The sequence below is a fragment of the Hippopotamus amphibius genome, chromosome 8 (genome assembly GCF_030028045.1).
Source record: "Hippopotamus amphibius kiboko isolate mHipAmp2 chromosome 8, mHipAmp2.hap2, whole genome shotgun sequence".
Classification (NCBI taxonomy): Eukaryota; Metazoa; Chordata; class Mammalia; order Artiodactyla; family Hippopotamidae; genus Hippopotamus; species Hippopotamus amphibius.
The window spans coordinates 134,403,190-134,425,751 of NC_080193.1; the positions used below are offsets into that span (position 1 = coordinate 134,403,190).

Below are 22,562 nucleotides of genomic sequence, written 5' to 3' on the forward strand. Positions count from 1 at the left end.
TTTTTTTCAATATTCAAACCACAACTTAGGCTGATTGAATTAGAATCATTGGGCATGGGATTCAGTTAGCAGTAGTTTCTAAATTCTACGCCCTTCATTTCTACCTCAGGCCTCCAAGTTGTGCAGTGTGCAACCAAGGTTGAGAATCCTTGCATTAGTAGACAGAAAGATGGTGAACTGGAAAATACGAAGATCAGGCTGCCACCCCTTGAACTGGCTGGTTGATCTGAGCAAATGTAAAAGGCATGATGCGGCGTGATGTGAAGCACACGGCACTGTTCATCAAGCATTCTAACCACGAAAGCTTGACCTGAAAGCTACTCTAAATTTCTGCTTACAAGAAACATTGAAAAGCCACCGTGAGAAACCCATCAAACAAATTCAGAACGTGGTTCATGCTGTGAGTTTATTGCTATGGTTCTAGCAGGGAACCAAGAAAATGAAAGTGAAGGGATGGGAAATCCGTTTTAGATTTAAAGAACTTAAGTAACAATCACAAACACAGTCAGTGAAACTTATTTCAGCCTGACTAGTACAAGCTGCTGAAGAAAGACATTTCTGAGACTTCAGGAAAATTTTGAACATGAACTCATTATACAGCATTGTGGAATAACTGCAGTTTTGTGATGTCCTTATTTTATAGAGCTACACATGGAAGTATTTAGAGTCCTAATGGTCTGATGCGAGAGATCTGTTTAAAATTCTCTAACAGAAGAAAGGAAAAAGATAAATGGAGTGTGAAAAGTGTGGCATAATGTTGTAATTATTAAATCTGGGGGGTGGTTAATTATACTTTTCTCTATTTTTATATATGTTTGAAAAGTTTAATTTAAAAAATTTAAATACACATTCTTTAAACAAAAGGTTCAGAACATTGGGGTTTAAATTGTACATCAGAGCGACGTGTTAAAGCCAGCAAGCTGTTGCCCATACTCTGAAGCCTGGTCCAAACATAAATGAAACCAACTATGAGACAGTGACATGCACTTCCCACCCAACGGTAGTACTCACTTTGTTTCCACATAGATGGGATTTTGTTAAAATTCTTATTAAGCAAAATCACCTGTAGGTGCTGGGCATCAGCTTCGAGCTCCACATGTATCACTCTGTTTGTGCCACCGGATAAGAGTATTAGCGTTTTGCTTTCACCCATGTGCATCTGAATACTGCTGAGCCAGTTACCCATGAAGTGTGAGCACATCCCCCAGAAGGTTAAATACTGTGAGTGAGCACTTGGTGTAAAAGTCAAATATCCAGTTTTAGCCGTTAACATTTTATGTTTAATTCAAACATGTCAAATATTTAAATTTTCTCATGCTTTTAGTGATATGTGAAGAAATAATCTATTAACTAGCTAAAATAAAATAGAAATTGTCAAGTCAGAAAGCTCCTTTTCTTTTTTTCCATTACTACCTCCTCAACACACAGAGCCTCACTTTGTCAGTGTACAATGGTTACTTGGCGAAGCATTAAAAAGGCTACCATCTATAACTCCACATTTCATTTTTTGCTTTATCTTGATAACCTTTACCAAAATAGATAGTCCAGCAGAAAAGGACAGAGAAGCCTAGTTTCACAAGACCCATTCATTTCTTTTAATGGTGAATATGTATGGGTTTTTTTTATTTTTTATTGGAGTATGGTTGCTTTACTATGTTGTGTTAGCCTCCACTGCACAACAGAATGAATCAGCCACACACATGGAGATATCCCCTCGCTTTTGGGCTTCCCTCCCCTGTAGGTGACCACAGTGCATTAGGTAGAGTCCCCTGTGCTATACAGTATGTTCCCATCAGTTGTCTATTGTATACATAGTGTCAATAATGTGTATGTGTCAATCCAGCCTCCTAATTCCTCCCTCCCCACCCCTTTCCCCGTTGGTATGTATGGATTTTTTTAAAAAGAGTTTTCTGTTTGTTTTTTAACGGAAGAAATCTGTCTTGTGTCTCCCGCGGTCAAATGCTTCCATTTATATATTTGTTAACATCTTTTCCCCAGAAGGAATGAAATTTGTCTTTGAAAATATTTGAGTGATTTTTGAGCACTTATTTTCCATAGACCACACTTCTTACATCACAGCAAATCCCTTATTCATTGCTCAGCTTTACTCGTTAGGAAGTGAGAACCCCTTGGCCTTTTATGAACACCACCTGTTAAACTCGGACACTTTACAGATGTAATCCATTTCTTTTCATCTTTATATTTCTAAACTTTTTGTTTTTATAGTTTTCCTTTTAACGATAGAATAGACTATACATTTTTTACGATAGGTGTAACATCTGTTTTTTCATTAAAATCTAGGGGGTTTGGGTTTTTTTTTTTTAAGATCTTTATTGGAATATAATTGCCTTACGCTGTTGTGCCAGCTTCTGCTCTGCAACAAAGTGAATCAGCTATATGTATACATATCTCCCCATATCCCCTCCTTCTTGAGCCTCCCTCCACCCTCCCTGTCCCACCCCTCTAGGTCATCACCCATCATCGAGTTGATCTCCCTGTGTTATGCAACAGCTTCCCACTAGCTATCTGTTTTACATTTGGTAGTGTATGTATGTCAGTGCTACTCTCTCACTTCATTCCAGCTTTCCCTCCCCTCCCCCCATGCCCCGTGTCCTCCAGTTCATTCTCTACATCTGCATCTTTATTCTTGCCCTGCCAAAGGGTTCATCACAACCATTTTTTTAGATTTCATATATATGCATTAGCATACAGTATTTGTTTTTCTCTTTCTGACTTGACTTCACTCTCTATGACAGATTCTGGGTCCATCCACCTGACTACAAATAGCTCAATTTCACTCCTTTTCATGGCTGAGTAATATTCCATTGTATATATGTGCCACATCTTTATCCAGTCATCTGTTGATGAGCATCTATGTTGCTTCCATGTCCTGGCTATTGTAGATAGGACTGCAATGAACATTGTAGTACATGTATCTTTTTGAATTATGGTTTTTCAGGGTATATGCCCAGGAGAGGGATTGTTGGGTCTTATGGTAGTTCCATTTTTTGTTTTTAAAGCAACTTCCATACTGTTTTACATAGTGGCTGTACCAATTTGCATTCCCACCAACAGTGCAGGAGGGTTCCCTTTTCTCCACACCCTCTCCAGCATTTATCGTTTCTAGATTTTTTGATGATGGCCATTCTGACCAGTGTGAGGTGATACCTCATTTTGGCTTTGATTTGCATTTTTCTAATGATTAGTGATGTTGAGCATCTCTTTTATGTGTTTGTTACCCATCTGTATGTCTTCTTTGGAGAAATGTCTATTTAGGTCTTCCACCCATTTTTGGATTGGGTTGTTTGTTTTTTTTGATATTGAGCTGCATGAGCTCCTTGTATATTTTGGAGATTAATCCTTTGTCAGTCACTTTGTTGGCGAATATTTTCTCCCATTCTGAGGGTTGTCTTCTTGTCTTGTTTATGGTTTCTTTTGCTGTACAAAAGCTTTTCTTTCCTTAGGTCCCATTTGTTTATTTTTAATTTTATTTCCATTATTCTAGGAGATGGGCCAAAAAGGATCTTGCTTCGATTTATGTCACAGAGTGTTCTGCCTATGTTTTCCTCTAAGAATTTTATAGTGTCTGGCCTTCCATTTAGATCTTTAATCCTTTCTCTTTTTTTGGCTGCATTGGGTCTTCATTGCTGCACACAGGCTTTCTCTAGTTGCAGAGAGCCAGTGCTACTCTTTGTTGTGGTGCAGTACCTTCTCTTGTTGCAGAGCACAGGTTTCAGTAGCTATGGCACACAGGCTCAGTAGTTGTGACTCATGGACACTGGATCTCAGGCTCAGTAGTTGTGGCACACAAGCTTAGTTGCTCTGTGGCATGTGGGATCTTTCTGGACCCTGGCTCAAACCTGTGTCCCCTGCATTGGCAGGCAGATTCTTAACCACTGTACCACCAGGAAAGTCCCAATCTTTAATCCATTTTGAGTTTATTTTTGTGTATGGTGTTAGGAAGTGTTCTAATTTCATTCTTTTACATGTAGCTGTCCAATTTTCCCAACACCACTTATTGAAGAGGCTGTGTTTTCTCCATTGTATATTCTTGCCTCTTTTGTCAAAGATAAGGTGCCCATATGTGCATGGGTTTATCTCTGGGCTCTATCCTGTTCCATTGATCTATATTTGTTTTTGTGCCAGTACCATACTGTCTTGATCACTGTAGCCTTGTAGTATAGTCCGAAGTCAGTGAGCCTGACTCCTCCAGCTGCATTTTTTCCTTCTCAAGTTTGCTTTGGCTATTTGGGGTCTTTTGCATGTCCATACAAATTGTAAAAGTTCTTGTTCTCTTGCTCTTTGTTTCTGTTTGGTCCTTGTTATATTTGGTCCTTGTTCTCACCATTTCTCTAGGGTTTTGCTTGTCTTTTTTTTATTATTATTATTTTCTTTGTTTTTTCTTTTTCTTTTCTATTCCTTTTTAAATTTTTTAAAATATATTTCTATTTCTACCTCGCCCTTCTGTTGTTCTGTCTTCTTTCCCCTTTCTGTCATTTTTTTTGTTTGTTTTGTTTTGTTTTGTTTTGTTTTAGTCACTCTTGGTTTGTTTTGTTTGTTTGCATTGGTCTTTAGTTGGCACTCTGCTTTGGCTTTGTTTTTTTGGTTTTGAGGTTTTGTTGGTTTTCTTTTTAATTGATTTCATTCTGGGGTTATTTTCTCTGGTTTTTCTAGTGCTTTATATTTTATTGGGTTCTGTTTTTGTTTTTCTTGCGTGTGTACGTGTTTCCTTGTTTCAGTATTTGCTTGATTTAACTTTTTACCATTAGTCTGGGGCTTGGTTAGTCTTTTTTAACCCCCTTTATTGCCGGGACTTGCAGGGCCTTGATTCCTTGACCAGAAGGCAGGCCTGAGGCTCTGGGGTGGGAGCTTTGGACCCACTAGAGAATCCCTAGGCACAGGGAATATTAATTGCAGAGAGCTCTCACAGAGGCCTCTATCAGTCTAAGACCCAGCTCTGCCCAACTGCCTGCAACTGCCAATGCTGGATGCCTCACACCAAGCTACAGATAAGATAGGAACACAAACCCACCCATCAGCACACAGAGTACCTAAAGTCATACTAAGCTCACAGGTACCCCCAAAACACCTGTATTTTAATTAGTACCTAGGCTAAAAATACTTAATAAACACTCATCTTAATATGATTACTTGTGGAAATTCCTATTTTTTCCCTAAAAATTAGTTTTAATCCTTTTGAATCCCTGAACAGAATTCAGGAATTTTAAAATGTTTTTGAACGGGAGATCTCTGGTGATGTACAAACCTAAAATATTTTTCAGATTTGTCATTGTAGAAATCAAATAAAGCACTTTATATCAGTTTATACAGATATGAAGTTGCTTAAACTATGAGATTGAATTCAGGTAGATGAGCTTTTACAGTGGATTTCAAGGCAGACTAGTTGGTTTTTAGAGCAAGGTTTCAAGTTAGCTAGAAGATACTTCATTAATAATGGTTTCTATCTTCCAGGGCTTTTCACACAGTGTTTTCTGGATGAGTAAAAATTTTAGAGCCATCTTCTTATTAATATTTAAAAGATAGTGTAAGCATGCATAAGACTCAAGAATCTAGATGTACTCAAGAGAACCAGACTAGAGATAGTTTCAAGAAACATGGCCTTCTGCTCTTTCTTCTAAGCCTTTACTTCCATTAAAATCCAACTTTGAAAGAATATCATATGTATGTAGTAGTTTGTAGTTGAGGCAACAAACTCTTAAGTATCTATAATATTCTTAAGGTATCAGTCAATATCCATCTGTATCTTATGTGAATTAAAGAATGTTCTTATGCCTCATGCTTCCATCACCCTATTCACATTTTCACTCTAAAACAGGATTTCCCAATGTTCTCGTTGCCTCCAATAATAAGGTTACCTGCTGTAGAAATGAGTCTTGTACATCAGAGAAGCTACAAGAAGAGGGGAAGTCTTCGGGACCATTTTCCCCTTCCAGAATTTGGCTGAGAGCTTTACTTCTTAGCCATTGAAAGCACTGGAATATTTCTACAGCAGCTTTATGGAAAGTAGACTCCCTCCTGAGCCTACAGTCCTATAGGAAGTGAGTCCTCGTAAGACTAAACTCTCTACTCATATTTTTCAGTGTTGCCCCTAAGTGTGATAGCCTAACCTCAACTCATAGGCCAGAGTTGGAAGAAATGTCTTACATTTGGGGTGTGTCTTACACACCCAATTCCCTTAACTGTCAAAGAAAGTATCAACTGCCTTAACATACCAAGAGTCCTGCCAAAACTCACACTACACTACCTTTCACGTAAGGGCTAAGCACCAAGAGTCCTGCCAAAACTCACACTACACTACCTTTCACGTGAGGGCTAAGCACTACAGCAACTCCTGACATGGAGAATCTAGCATAAGGTTACAGCATGCTCGTCTGTGAAAGACTAGTTACAGGGTTGTACATACTAAAACTCTCCTTACTGATCTCTAAGTTCCTGTTTCCATGGTGATTTTACAGACAGTATAGACCTCATCACTTCATATTAACAAACAGACATAGATGAACAAAGCAGAGGCATTTTAAGAATTTCAAGTTCTTTAAAGAAGCCTTAGACTTTTTACTGAGCGTACTTATGTATACTTGGTGTGTGTTTTGGGAGGTTAATCACAGAAAAGACAAAATAATTCACTTTGTATTTCATCTTTTACTATGAGCTTAATGGGATGGATAATATAACAGATTTTCATAGCCCTACAACATTATTGTCCCTTACACACTAATATTTTTCTTAGCTACAACCTTCTACTTTTTCTAATTAATTGCCCTTTTTTTTCTGGTAATGTTCAGGCACTCAGATGAAATGTAACAAGCAAGAAGGACCATGCTTCCACAAATCTCCCAGTCTTAATCACAGATGGAGATTATTTCATTCTACCTTGAAGCCTGTTCAAGTTCTATATTTGTAGATATTCATTTTCTTGGAAGATACTAATTTGATGTTTGAAAATGTCCCATAGTTATATTTCTGGGGTCCCAGAAAACATGTTTGTGATTTTTTTAAAAAGATAACACATGTTGTTCAGCACACAGATTAAAGAAGTAGCATATATATTCTGTTTGCCATTTTTACTCATAAAAATTTCGTGTTCTGATTGTGCTAAATCACAACATGCCAACTATTTAATTATAGTTTATAGCATTGATCATGAAATGATTAGCCCCATCCTGTAAGTCTCTGTGGATTTCTCTGGTAAATTTGACTAGTATGTGCTTCCATTCCACATAGCAGATGTTTTTAAAAGACATTCATTTGAAAGATTGCATAAATAATGCATAATGAGTAATTGTGACATACTATACTACAATAAGGTGTGCTTTTTTCAGCAATTAGGAAATGACCCTTTTGTTTATCAGGGGTATAGTGGCTGTGTGTGTATACATTTATGTGTGTGTATGTAATTTGTGAATTACAAGTTTTCAAAGGAACAGTAAATAATAGCAAAACTTTTGAAAACAATTTCCTTTTAACGATTCAAAAGAGATTTCAGTATCTTTTTGTCTTTGCAGATACACATTATCATTGGACTTCATTATAGAAGTAGAAAAATGACTGAAGACCTTATTCATAGTATAGAATTTGTTTTTTATTTTACAGTTCATATTAAATAAATTTCTTTTACTAACTTTGTAAAACTTTTATAGTCTCCAAAATGTAAAGCATAGAATATGTACCCTGTACTCTAAACCAGTTATTTAGATATTCAAATTAGATTTGGGGGCACATGGAAATTTAATATTTTAGTGTTCTAATTAACATTTCAGTGTCCTTTTCTATATTCTATTTTCTGAGGCATTGCATTTAAAAATATAAGAAACATGGACTTGCCTGGCAGTCCGGTGGTTAAGACCCTGTGCTTCCACTGCAGGGAGCATGGGTTTGATCCTTAGGCAGGGCACTAAGATCCCATATGGCTCACAGCACAGCCAAAAATATAAATAAATAAAAATATAAGAAACAGACACTAACATTTAGAGGGTAGATGATTATATTACTTAGAGGTAATTTTGTTGATTTTGTTGATTTTTTTTTTTTTTGGAGATACTAATTCTGTTAAGTTTTATTGTTAGGGTGACCAGTATGGAATAATGTATCTTACAGTTTGTATTTAATCTGTGTAAGATTATTTTCTTTTCTTTTCTTTTTTAAATTAAAGCTTAGTTGATATACAGTATTATATTAGTTTTGGGTATATGACAGTGATTCAAAATTTATATACATTACAAATTGATCATAATAAGTCTAGTAACCAACTGTCACTGTAGAGAGTTATTGGAATGTTGTTGATTATATTATCCATGCTGTGCATTACATCCCCATGACTTATTTGTTTTATAACTGAAAGTTTGTACCTCTTCAGCCCCTTTACCAGTTTTGCCAATCATCCCCCCACCCCCAATCCTTGACAACAAGGTTTTTCTCTATATCTGTGAGTCAGTTTCTGTTTTGACTTTTAGATTCTACATATAAGTGAAATCATATGGTATTTGTTGTTCTCTAACTTATTTCACTTAGCATGATACCCTCTAGGTCTATCCATGTTGTGGCACATGGCAAAATTTCATTTTTTTTTCGTGGATGAGTAATATTCACACAATAGAATACCACATCTCTAGCCATTCATCCACTGATGGACACTTAGGCTGCTTCCATATCTTGGCTATTGTAAATAATAGTGCAGTGCATATATCTTTTCAAATTAATGTTTTCATTTTCTTCAGAGAAATATCCAGAAGTGGAATTTCTGCATCATGTGGTAGTTCTATTTTTAGTATCTTGAGGAAACTCCATACTGTTTTCCATTATGGCGGCACCAATTTACAATCCCACCAACAGCACACGAGGGTTTCCTTTTCTCCACATCATCGCCAACACTTGATTTCATCTTTCTGACAGGTGTGAGGTGATATCTCATGTTTTTGATTTATATTTCCATATGATTAGTGATGTTGAGCATCTTTTCATGTGTCTGTTGGGCATCTGTATGGGCCTTATAAAAATGTCTATTCAGGTCCTCTGCCCATTTTTAAATTGAATTATTTTGATTTTGGTTTTGGTTTTGGTTTTTTTGATGTTCATTTGTGTGAGTTCTTTATGTATTTTGAATATTGACCCCTTAACAGATATATCATTTGCAGATATCCTCTCCCATTCAGTAGGCTGCCTTTTTGTTTTGTTGATATACAAAAGCTTTTTAGTTTAGTTTGATGTAGTCTCATTTGTTTATTTTTGCTTTTGTTGTCCTTGCCTGGGGAGACAGATCCAAAAAAATATTGCCGAGACTGGTGTCAAAGAGCATACTGCCTGTGTCTTCTTCTAGGGCTTTATGGTTTTAGATCTTACATTTAAGTCTAATCCATTTTGATTTTATTTTTGTATGTTTTGTAAAAAAAAAAAAAAAAAAGTGACTCAGTTTCATTCTTTTGCATGTAGTTGTCCAGTTTTCCTAACACCCTTTATTGAAGTGACTGCCTTTTCTCCACTGCATATTCTTGGTTCCTTTGTAGTAGATTAATTGACCATATAAGCATGGGGCTTATGGACTAGTTTGAGTAGGATAGGTCTGTTTGGTAGAATTTACCTGGGAAGCCAGTCTGGACCTGGGCTTTTGTTTGCTGGGAGTTTTCTGCTTACTGATTTAATTTCATTACTAGTGATCTGTCCAGATTTTCTGTTTCTTCCTGATTCAGTCTTGGAAGATTTGTGTTTCTAGGAATTTATCCATTTCTTCTAGGTTGTCTGATTTGTTGGTGTGTAATTGTAGTAATCTCTTAAATCCTCTGCATTTCTGTGGTGTCAGTTGTAACTTCTGTTTTTTCATTTCTGATTTTAAGTCATCTCTGTATTTTTCTTGATGAGTCTAGACAGAAGTTTATCAGTTTTGTTTATCTTTTCAAAGAACCAGCTCTTAGTTTCATTGATCTTTTCTATTGGTGTGTTGTTGTTGTTTTTTTATCTCTATTTCATTAATTTCTGCTCTAATCTTTCTTATTTCCATCCTTCTGCTAACTTTGGACTTTGTTCTTTTTCCAGTTCCTTTAGGTGTAAGGTCAGATTGTTTATGTAAGAATTTGCTTGTTTCCTGAGATAGTCCTGTATCACTATAAACTTCCTTAGAACTGATTTTACCTAAGCCCATAGATTTTGGAATATTGTGTTTCCACTTTGATTTGTCTCAAAGTATTTTTTTGTTTTTCTTTGATTTCTTCATTGACACATTGGTTGTTTAGTTGCATGTTGTTTAAACTTGAGGTGTTTTGTGTTTTGCCAGTTTTCTTCCTGTAGTTGATTTCTAGGTTCATACTATTACGGTCAGAAAAGATGCTTGATGTGATTTCAGTCTTCTTAAATTTACTGATACTTGCTTTGTGGCCTGACTTGTGATCCATCCTGAAGAATGTTCCATGTGCCTTAGAAAAGAGTGTGTGTTCTGCTATTTAGGAGTGGTGAGTGTTAGAGAGAGAGAGAGAGAGAGAGAGAGAGAGAGAGAGAGAGAGAGAGAATCTAACATCTGTCTGGTCTAATGTATTGTTTAAAGTGATTTTCAGTATAATTGATTTGTCCATTGATGTAAGTAGGTGTTAAAGTCCCCTAATTATTGTATTGCTGTCAATCTCTCCCTTTATGTATTTAGGTGCCCCTGTGTTGGGTGCACAGACACTAACAAGTGTTACATCCTCTAGTTGGATTGATCCCTTTATCATTATGTAATGCCTTTCTTTGTCTCTTGTTACAGTCTGTATTTTAAAGTTTACTTTGCCTGATATAAGTATTGCTACCCCAGCTTTCCTTTCATTTCTCTTTGCATGGAATATCTTTTTCCATTCCTTCACTTATGTGTCTTTGGATCTGAAGTAAGTCTCTTGTAGGCAGTATATATATTGGTCTTATTTTTTTATCCATTCTGCCATCCTGTATCTTTTGATTGGAGCATCCTGTCCATTCCCATTAAAAGAAATTATTGATAGGTACATACTTATGGCCATTTTGTTAATTGTTTTCTGGTTGTTTTTGTAGTTCTTCTCTGTTCCTTCCTTCTCTTGTTCTCTTCCCTTATGATTTGATGGCTTTCATTAGTGTAATGTTTATGTTTCTTTCTCTTTATTTTTTATGTATCTGTTACAGGTTTTTGGTTTGTGGTTCCCATGAGTTTTATATATAACAACCTGTGAATATAGCAGTCTATTTTAAATTGATGGTCACTTAAGTTCATGTACATTCTAAAAGCACTATTTTTTTCCCCTCTCCCTGAACATTTAATATTTTTGAAGGTATATTTTATTTTTATTTTATGTATCAGTTAACTCATTATTTTAGATATAAATGATTTTACTACTTTTGTCCTTTAACCTACATACCAATTTTTTTAGGTGGTTGATCTGCTACCTTTACCAGTACAATTTTTTTCTTTCATTAATTTTTTGTTTCTAGTTATAGCCTTTTCTTTTCCATTTAAAAAAAGTCCTTTTAACATTTTTAATGCCAGTTTAATGATGATGAACTTCTTTAGCTTTTGCTTATTTGGGAAGCTTTCTCTCTCAATTCTGAATAATAATCTTGCCAGGTAGAGTGTTCTTGGTTGTAAGTTTTTCCTTTCAGTACTTTGGCTATATCATGACACTCCTTTATGGCCTGTAAAGCTTCTGCTGAAAAATCAGCTAATAACTTTATGGCTTATTAACCCTTCTATGTGACTTTTTGTTTTTCTCTCTTTGACTTTTGCCATTTAATTATGATATGTCTTGGTGTGAATCTTTAAGTTTATCTTATTTGGAACTATGTGCTTTCTGCACTTGGATATCTGTTTCCTTCCCTAGGTTAGGGAAGTTTCATTCATTATTTCTTCAGATAGTTTTTCTGTCCTTTTCTCTCTCTCTTCTCCTTCTACAGCCCCTGTAATGTGAATGTTGGTATATTTGATGTTGTTGCAGAGGTCCCTTAAACTATCCTCATTTTTTTAATTCTTTTTTCTTTTTGCCCTTCTTATTCAGTGATTTTCACCATCCTGTCTTCCAGATCAGTAATATGTTCTTCTGCATCCTCTAATGTAGTGGTCCCAACCTTTTTGGCACCAGGGACTGGTTTAGTGAAAGACGAGTTTTCTGCAGACAGGGGAGCAGGGTATGGTTCAGGCAGTAGTGCGAGCAAGGGATGGGGAGCAGCAGATGAAGCTTCACTCGCTCGCCAGCTGCTGACCTCCTGCTGTGCAGCCCAGTTCCTAACAGGCCACAGACCAGTACCAGTCCACACCCTGGGGGTTAGGGACCCATGCTCTAATCTGTTGTTGATTTCCTCTAGTGTGTTTTTTACTTCAGTTATTTTATTCTTCAGTTCTGATTGGTTCTTTTTTATAATTTCTCTTTTATAACTCTCTTTTATAATTTCTCTTTTTTATAACTTCTTTTTTAAAGTTCTCCCTGAGTTCATCCACTCTTCATCCTAGTTTGGTGAACATCTTTATGACCATTATTTTGAACCCTATCTGGTAAATGGTTTATCTCCATTTTGTTTAGTTCTTTTTCTGAGTTTTTGTGTTGTTTTTACATTTCAAAGCTATTTCTTTTGTCTCCTTACTTTGTCTAACTCTCTGTGTTTGTTTCTATGCATTAGGCATATCAGCTATTTCTCTTGGTCCTAAAAAAGTGGTCTTATATAGAAAGTCTCCTGTGAGGTCCAGTGGCCCAATTTCCCCAGGTCACAAGAGCCAGGATTCCCAGGGCTACCCCATGTGGGCTGCATGTGCCCTCTTGTTGTGGTTCAACCGCTACTGCTACAGGCACTCTGGAAGGCTGGGCTGACCCCTTGGTGCAGGTAGCTGATAGGTTTTTCCTCAGCTGCTGCAAGCACACTGATATGTGGGGCTGGTCCCCAGTTCAACTGGCTGCAAGGCCCAGCCAGAGCTGTTGCAGACACGCTGATATGCTGGGCTAGCTCCCTGGAGTGGGAGCCATGTTGGAGGGGTTCCAGTGCTGGCTGAAGCTACCCACTGGGTGGAGCAGAGAGAGAACCGCTCTAAAGGGGCCAGCTGGGGCAGGTGGGTTGGGCAGGGCTGGACCTCAGGAGCACTTGGGGAAGGTGCACGCTGTTAGTTAGGTTAAAGAGTAACAGAAACGGCACCTGCCAACGACAGGTCAGCCAGGGGCAAGGAAAGTGAAAAGAAAAAAAATGCCACCTGCCAGTGTTTCCATTCTCAGAGAAGGTTCCACCAGATCCCTGCCCTCTCACACATGCCCGCAAGTTAGTCAGTGAATCTCCTTCTCATATGACCTCAATGCTTTTCAAGCGATTGCTTCAAGCGACTTGTAGCAAGTGAGTTTGTGTGTGAGCTCTTTATGGGCAGCTCCTTGGTTTCCCACAGCCCTCTGGCTCTCCCAGACTTAAGCCTCGCTGATTTTCACAGTCAGATGTTATGGGGGCTTGTCTTCCTGGTGCAGGTCCTCTGGGCTGGGGAGCCTGATGTGGGATTTGGGTCCCTTGCTCCTCGGGATCCTCCACGGTTATAACATCTTTCCCATTTGTGGGTTGCTGCACTGAGGGTGTGTGTTCTGACTAGATCACGTCTCTTCCCTTCGTGCTCATCTCAATATGGCCTTTTTTTATATCCTCAGTTGTAGAAAATCTGTTCTGCTAGCCCTCAGGTCATTCTCAGACATGGTTATTCTATCCGTAGTTGCAGTTTTGTGTATCCTTAGGAGGAAATGAGCTCAGAATCTTCCTATTCTGCCATCTTGGTCCCCCCAAGATTATACTAAATAGCTTCTTTTAGAAAAGAGTGTAAATGAGCACGATTGCTTCTCACCTGGTTTGTGAGAAAATGTTCCATTGGATAAAGAGACAAGATTGCTGAAATACAGAATTTCGAGTCTCTTTCTCTTTTCTTATTTAAATAATATATCCTAATGGTTAAAAAGAGAGAGAGAGACATACACAGAACTCTAATGGTTTTGGTTTCCATGGTGATGATTTTTCAGATTCTGACACTGCATGCCACCTAGTGTTTCCAAGCCAAAAGCTTTGATGTACTGGTATCCCAGGTTTTATCTTGTACTAAAGCTGAAGCTAGGAACTATCCAAACATCTTTTTCTTTTTTAAAATGGAACATTTTTCCGTGTATGCAAAGTCTTAAAGCTAACACAGTGGTACTTCCATTCTATAATTTGTTGCCATTTCATATGTGATTTTCCAGTGTTCCATTCCTGGATGCAATAAAGGTGGACTGCTTCCTAGCTCTGATTTCAGATCATCTGTTGTTTAGCTTCTCCCAGGCATTCTATTCCCTGTAAAACTCTTATAACCTAGCAAACTATGTAGTTTACTTAGTCCCTAATAAAAGTCCTTAAAGAGTTGCTGTGTAAGAATGTTTAGAACTGTGGAAAGACAGAAGACTTCCAAATGAAGCAGATCACTCTCCAGTATTATCAGCCTGATAGAGACTTAGATCATGTTTCAATGTGTACCAGGGAAACCACATACAATCTGAAATCTGTATTGAAATTCCAAACTTAAGAATTCAGAACTGTCACAGAGTTCTGCTACCTAGAAGTGTAATGTCAAATGATAAATCTGGAGGCAGATGTATCAAAAACCTATATTAAGAATGTCAGCAAATCTTTCTGGAGGCTAGGAGGCAAAACCTTGGATTGAATCTGACATCAAGTTAAAGGTTTAGAATGTGGCATTCCCAGTTCTCCTGTAAACCCTGTATTCACTTTCCAAACTAGCTTGATCAGCAATGCCTAAAAGTTTTACTTTGCTTTACATAGACAACCCTTATTGAACACAATAAAGTAAAGCCACAGCACAATGCCAGGCATGAATCAGCACTCAGTAAAGAGAAGCTGCTATTTTTACTGGGAATTTGTTTGTTCATTAAATATTTACTGAGCACCGACCGAGTGCTATGCACCTATCCTAGGCACTGAGGATACAACAGTAAGCAAACCAGACAAAAGTCCCTGCCTGCTTTGAGCTTATGTTCTAGTGGAGAGAGATGGTGCTAAGTGCTATAAAGAAAGGACAAGCTGGCTGCTTGTGGTAAGTGGATACTGCTTAGATATTACTTCCTTTAGGAAACTTTTCCTAAGCTCCTTTCCCCCAGACAGTAACACAAACATGGACACACGCACACATGCAGACTCTGTATGTTTTCTCAGCTTCATTCTTAGAACCTGGCATAGAGTAGGGCCCTAATAAATAATTAAAGAAAGAGAGTCAGAAAGGAAAGACAGATTTTAATCCTTAGGGTTGTGTGTTAAACTCAGAACGTGATATAGACTCAATTTCAACCTATAAAGTGAGGGTGCCGTGGCATTCCTGGAAAAATGTTTGTTAGCAACATGGGGGTTAAATTTGAGGAAAGAAAGACTTGTCATGAAGATAATTTGAACATGGGCAAATATATTTTGAAGACACTAGAGAAAAGAGAACATATTTGAGTGGAACTGGGAAAAGGCACTATAAGCTACAGCACCCAAATTTACAGCATGAAAAAGAAGTTGGAATTGGGAAGAAGAAGATAAATTGCTTTGTTTTGTTTTGCTTTTTAAGTTCAAGATGGCAAAGTGATACAGTTGAAAATAAAAAAAGATAATGGGTGAGACATTCGACTAGAGAAAACAATCATGAGGTTAGATTTGTCTGTATTCATTTGGAAACAAACAAAAGGAATAAAATAAGCAAATGCATGAGAAATTAAAACTTCCATTATTGGCAGTTCTGAAAACTCTGTGCAGAGTTCCGTTGATTTTAGATGATATGAAATATGACATAAAAAGCTAGCCTTCCCTTCAGGGGTTTCATTACCAAGCTCAGTAAAACGAACATCATGCAGGTTTTCATTTCAGAAGTTTGAGATATGGAGGATCTTTTTTTAAATAGTCACCATTCTCACTCAGTCTGTTAATCCTCTGGAGGAGGTCACCTGAGAGGTGAGTTTTCCAAGGGAAGCAAGGTCAGTTTTCAGATTTTAATTTAATGTCGCGTGTAAGTTAATTTGTGGCTGGTAATCAGGATGAAAAACATTCATGAAATTTAGCAAAATATAATAATAAACTGAGAATATGGAACACAGTCAAAATGACTGTGCAGTTTAAGGTGAAAATAGTCATGTGTTAACTTGCGTGAAGTCTTGAGTTAATAGTCTTTATTAAGAGTATAAGACATTACTGACAAATACCTGAACCCCTTTTTTAGCAGGTTTTTATGTAGTATTGAATGGGGCTGATTAAACTTATCTCCTTTCAGATGTGCCAAATACTGGTGGAAACAAAGCTAGAGTTTCTGACGCTGTCCATGCCAACAACTATCTCATCAGGACAGAGCCGGAACAAGGGACCCTCTACTCACCGGAGCAGACGTCCCTCCATGAAAGTGAGGGTCTGTTGTACTATCTTCTAAGTATTAGGTTTGCTTTCAATATTTCCGTTTTGAAAATGAGCATCAGAAGTGTAAAATAAAGATGTTTTCTGCTGGCTTCATTCCTGCAGGGTCACTGGGTAACTCAAGAAGTTCAACACAAATGAATTCTTATTCCGACAGTGGATACCAGGAAGCAGGGAGTTTCCACAACAGCCAGAACTTGAGTAAGGCAGATAATAGACCGCAACATTCATTCATAGGATCGACTAATAACCACCTGGTGAGGAATTCAAGAGCTGAAGGACAAACGCTGGTTCAGGTAAGCCGAATACATCAAGACCCTTGTGTTAAAAAAAAAAAACTGCCCTCCCAAGTGAATATCTGCTATAAGTATTCTTTCTTAACAGTAAAACCAATACATACAATTTTGAAGTTATAGAATGGATGAAATAGCAAAATCATTTTACACTATGAGTCCGTGATGTTAATGAAATTTTAGGCTTGAAAACTAAAAGTATTAGTTCCTATTGAATTCTGATAAATTCTAGACACAGGAGAGTAATTTTTCTGTAAGCAGCAAGTTTGGCATGTGGGGAGTAGTCCAGGGAGAGTGTGAGAGAACTGGGTGGAATGTTCCAGTCCCTACGGGGTTATGAGTTCCTAAAAATACTAGAGCTAAAATATGTTGTAGAGAGTTCTAGAGGGCAAAGCACTGTTCCCACACCTGCACAAAATGGGACTGGCCACTCTAACCAGAGCTGTTACCCTCATCATTGAAGTTGTTCTCTGAAAACATGTTTTTTTCCTTTGCTAGAATATAGATATTCCTGCCTATAGAAAGCTACTGTGTAGAAGCATAACTGTTCTGTGGTTGGGGTTTTCTTACTTGCTAGTCAAAAATAATAATAATAATAATGCGTATGTATCTACAAAAACTCCTTAGCTTCTCGGTCATTGCCACTTTACTCACAGCAGTCCACCAGCATATGCCAGAATTAATGGAAGTAATAGGAGGCCCCAGTGGCAGTAACCAGTGAGGATGACTATCTGTCCAAGTACCACAGTGATTTCTCCGGAGCCGAAAAATGGCAAGAGGATCAAAGAAGTTAGGGAAACACTCAGCTTCTCTTAATGCAACACGGGAAGCCCTGAAGGTGCACAAAGCAGTGGGCCAACGTTCCCTATGCCAAAGAAGAAACACAGTATGACTTTGGCTCAACAAGTTAAGGGAAACTTTTAAGAATTAAGAAACATTTCTGTATTAAAACAAACACAAAGATGGTGCATGAATTTTTAAGCTAAGACAGGAAGTCTTGTGCCCGTAGCAAGCTACTTCCAGCTGCACACCCGCCCCTACCCCCGCCGCATTCCTCAGATGATACATGTACTCCTCTGCTGTCAGGGATGGTCTGATGGAACAGTTTGGGAAGCTTTGAACTAAATGCTTACAGGAGTTCACCTGCTTAGGTGAATTTCTAAGTTGGCAAGTCTAAAGTCATACTTATGAATAACAATTAATTACAGAGATTGTTTTGCCTCTAAGAGTGATCATGTTACCTTTTTGTTTAATTTGTTTTTTTTAACTTATGGTAAGTTGATTTTGTTCCTGGAGGTTGCAAGAGGGCCTTTAAAACTTGCGTGCATCCTGGGGAACACAGTTTCTCGATATCTGGGCCAAGTGTCATCCCGTTTTGATAATGAACAGCTTATATATGGGATTTTTTAAACCCCAAGCACAGATTTTAATTTTCCAACTGCCTACTAATCTTTAAACTCCCTCTTTCTTGCCATGTTGGTTATTTGCAGTCCCCTTCCCTCCCCTGATCTTCTCCTTTCCACGGCTGTTGCCTTCCAGAATTGTTGAGTTGGAGCACCTGAGTGGTCTCAGAGCAGGTGTTTCAGCCGGCCAGTTGCTTATGACACACGGAGACAAAGCATGTCTCCTCTTATGGCATCTAAGAGTATACAAAGTCCTCGAATCATCCCTTTTTCTTCCTTCATTGCCCCCACTAAAAGTGAAAGGGAGATGATGACAACTGGACTCCAGTAGTCACTAAGGAGATGCAGGAAAGCTTGGTCCTGAGCTTGGGTATGCAGTGCCCCAGTCCAGCCACCATTCTTCTTTCTTGTCGTCCTGCATCAAGAAAGGGACATGAGACTCAATGTTTGCAGCAGTCTTTGGATTCATAGAAGGACTGGCCATGGCAGAAATGTTCTTCATTTCCCAGTCTGGTCTTTTCAAGCTGGCCAGAGCCCAGCAGAGATTTTGAGCATTCATCCTGCTGGAACAGATTTGAGGGTACCTTTATTTGCATCTCTTTCAATCCACCAGCTAAAGACAAGAGCTTATAAGTCAAAGGGGGTAGAAAGAAATGGCTGAAATCACTAGCAGCCACACTTAAGCTAAAGGAAAAGACAGATCTGGCTAGATAGAGCACTTGTGCAGCACTCACAAAGGACAGCGTTAGACCCCAGGCCCTATCCAGACGTTCAGTTACTCCACTTTGAAAGAATACCTTCCTTTTTCTAATGGGACCAACCCATAAAGACAGTTACAGATACTGCTTCAACTTTATCTAGATTAATATATTGAAAAAGGTTTTTTTTTGTTTTACACAAATGGGTTACCTTCGCCAAACTGACTCACAGGGTACAAAATAAATACACTGCTCCAGTGATCCTTCACACTTGCAACACAACATATTCTGTGTTGTGGAAAATGTGTAGGCAGAGGTAAAATAATGTAAAGCAAAACAAAAAGGAACATTAAATGTCTTTCTATATCTCCTTACTGGTTTGTTTTACTATTTTAAAGGGAAAGGTGGAGATTAAACCACCACCAAAAAAAAAAAAGTAGAAAAAGAAAAACAGAATAAGGAAAAATTAAGATCCAGCTCTACAGCAAAAAAAGGAAAACAAACTTAGATGCCTAAAATAAATAGTGAATTCACATTCTGTAGTGATTTATTTTCTGTAATGACAGTGGACACACAACCCTGGATAAACCATTCTCTTTTCTCCCCCTTTCATCAGCCATCAGTAGCCAATCGGGCCATGAGAAGAGTTAGTTCAGTTCCATCTAGAGCACAGTCTCCTTCTTATGTTATCAGCACAGGCGTGTCTCCTTCAAGGGGGTCACTGAGAACTTCTCTGGGTAGTGGATTTGGCTCTCCATCAGTGACTGACTCCCGACCACTGCACCCCAGTGCATACTCCTCCACCACATTACCTGCTCAGCGAGCAGCCTCGCCATACTCTGCACAGAGACCCGCCTCCCCATCAGCTGTACGTCGGATTGGGTCAGTCACCTCCCGGCAGACCTCCAATCCCAACGGACCAACCCCTCAGTACCAAACCACCACCAGAGTGGGGTCCCCACTGACCCTGACGGATGCACAGACTCGAGTAGCTTCTCCATCCCAAGGCCAGGTGGGGTCATCATCCCCCAAACGCTCAGGGATGACTGCCGTACCACAGCATCTGGGACCTTCACTGCAAAGGACTGTTCACGACATGGAACAATTCGGACAGCAGCAGTATGACATTTACGAGAGGATGGTTCCACCTCGGCCAGACAGCCTGACAGGTGAGTACAAGGTGACAGCCCTACACAAAGCCCCGAGGGGAAGTCTTCCATGCAACCATCGCTGAAACAGAGCATGTAATGTTGGAAAAGCTTATGTTTTTATCTTAAAATTTATACTGCACACTTCAGGCTGACTTGTCATTCAGGCTCTATAATTTTTAATGCATCAAATTAGATACATTTTTATCACTTTTGCAATGAATGTATTTCCCCCATCCCTCACAATATTAGGTTATAAAACGTACTTTTTTGCATTTTAGAGGAATTGATTGGAATTTTAAACTGTTTGCTGAGGTTTTTCACGGTGAAATATTTTTCGTCAGCTAGGCCTACCCATACTCAAAACCCTAAGTTATGTTAAAAGGTGGTATCAGAATATCTGTTCAAATATTTAAAAATTTGTTTAAAGAAATGCCTTAATAGTATAGACTAGAATATGGATTTCCTCACTGCCTTGATTTTTAGCATCCTGATGGGAAATGCACAAAGTTCCTATGAATTACCTTCAAATGCCATTTGCATTACATCAGAAAGACACTGACCAGGTCACTGATAGTACAGCTGTTTCCTTCAGGGTTTTTTCGTAGCAGGTTTCCCGCATGATGTATAGACTTTGTTCTTTTGATTAAAATGAAATTCAACTTTAGTGTTTTAAATTATATTTTAAAAGTAACATGTCTTAGAATGTTCTGCCTATGTTTTCCTCTAAGCGTTTTATAGTATCTGGCCTTACCTTTAGGTCTTTAATCCATTTTGATTTTATTTTTGTGTATGGTGTTAGGGAGTGTTCCAGTTTCGTTCTTTTACGTGTAGCTGTCCAGTTTTCCCAGCACCACTTATTGAAGTGGCTGTCTTTTCTCCATTGTATATTCTTGCCTCCTTTGTCAACGATAAGGCGAACATATGTACGTGGGTTTATCTCTGGGCTTTCTATCCTGTTGCATTGATCTATATTTCTGTTTTTGTGCCGGTGCCATACTGTCTTGATTACTGTAGCTTTGTAGTATAGTCTGAAGTCAGGGAGCCTGATTCCTCCAGCTCCACTTCTCCTTCTCAAGATTGCTTTGTCCATTCAGGGTCTTTTGCATTTCCATACATATCGTAAGGTTTCTTGTTCTAGTTCTGTGAAAAATGCCATTGATAATTTGATAGGGATTGCATTGAATCTGTAGATTGTTTTGGGTAGTATAGTCATTTTTACCATATTGATTCTTCCAATATAAGACCATGGTATATCTCTCCATCTGTTTGTATCGTCTTTGATTTCTTTCATCAGTGTCTTATAATTTTCTGTATACAGATCTTTTGCCTCCTTAGGTAGGTTTATTCCTAGGTTTATTCCTTTTCTCAAAAAGGCTTTACCTTTCCCAGAAGCCATAAAGAAAGGATATTAATTTTACTACAGAAAACATTAAAAAGTTCTGTAAATAAGAAATACCAAACACAAAGTAAAAAGACAAATTACAAAATGAGAAAAATACTTAAGAAGTATATTACTGAGGGCCAATTTATTTCAAGTATATAAAGCATTTACAAATTAAAAAAACAGGCAAAAGATCTGAACTTGTGGCCTGCAGAAAAGCGGTCAAACAGCTGATAAACATATTAATTCATCAATCTCAGTCATTACTCAACACAGGCCACTTAAAACAATGAGGTACAGCTTTGTAACTGCCAGACTGGCAAAAATGAAAAGCTTTGACAATATGCAGTGCTGGTGAAGGTGTAGGGAACAGGAGCTCAAACTACTGGTGTAAATAGAAATCTGTAAAACTTCCTGGGGGCAATTTGACAGTATTTCATTAAGAAAATATACACACATGATCCCACAATTCTATTTCAAGAAACAGATCCCATAGTTATCTTAGTACCTGTGTGCAAATATTCAGGAAGAGTAATATATATTGCATCAGTCTCTAACAGCTAAAAATGAGAAAACCTAAATGTCCATTAATAGAAGTGATTAAACAAAGTATAATACATCTATAAAATAGGGTCCTAGGCATCCCTTGAGAGAATGAAGCAGAACTCTCAGACATATTAAGAAACAGAACAAGGTATAGAAGATATACATAATAGAATTCCAACAGCATTAAAAAAGAAAAAAGAAATGCGATGTGTGCACATTTGTATGTAATGTATATATTCGTATGTGTGATCAAACATTCTGGAAAATACATAAACTGGTGAGTGGGACTGGGTGAGGGTAAAGAAGAGGCTGAGACTTTCACTTCTCAATTCATATTTTCCTACATAGTTTGAAATTTTTTACCATTATGTACATGTTACTTTTACTTTTTTAATTTTTATTTTTATTTTATTATTATTATTATTATTTTTAGATCTTTATTGGAGTGTAATTGCTTTACACTGTTGTGCCAGTTTCTGCTGTACAACAGAGTGAATCAGCTGTATTTATACATATATCCCCATATCCCCTCCCTTCTGAGCCTCCCGCCCACCCTCTCTATCCCACCTCTTTAGGTCTTCACTGATCATCGAGGTGATCTCCCTGTGTTATGAAGCAACTTCTCACTAGCCATCTGTTTTACATTTGGTAGTGTATGTGTGTCAGTGCTACTCTCTCATCTTTGAGATTTT

The 22,562-nt window shown here is 38.0% G+C and overlaps 1 protein-coding gene across 20 annotated transcripts in view; it reads left to right on the forward strand.

Moving 5' to 3' along the window:
- PKP4 (plakophilin 4) overlaps nucleotides 1–22,562 on the forward strand; it is a 236,260-nt gene that overhangs the window by 161,406 nt on the left and 52,292 nt on the right. For 17 of the 20 annotated variants that reach the window (XR_009055218.1, XM_057747065.1, XM_057747073.1 and 14 more), the window contains 3 exons: nucleotides 16,262–16,393; nucleotides 16,504–16,694; nucleotides 19,409–19,961. Coding sequence is in view for 19 of the 20 variants with exons in the window: in XM_057747065.1 (XP_057603048.1) it covers nucleotides 16,262–16,393; nucleotides 16,504–16,694; nucleotides 19,409–19,961 (876 nt within the window). In the remaining variant the exon portion in view is untranslated. The remainder of the gene's footprint in view (nucleotides 1–16,261; nucleotides 16,394–16,503; nucleotides 16,695–19,408; nucleotides 19,962–22,562) is intronic. The other 3 variants (XM_057747071.1, XM_057747075.1, XM_057747076.1) reach the window with 1 other exon arrangement.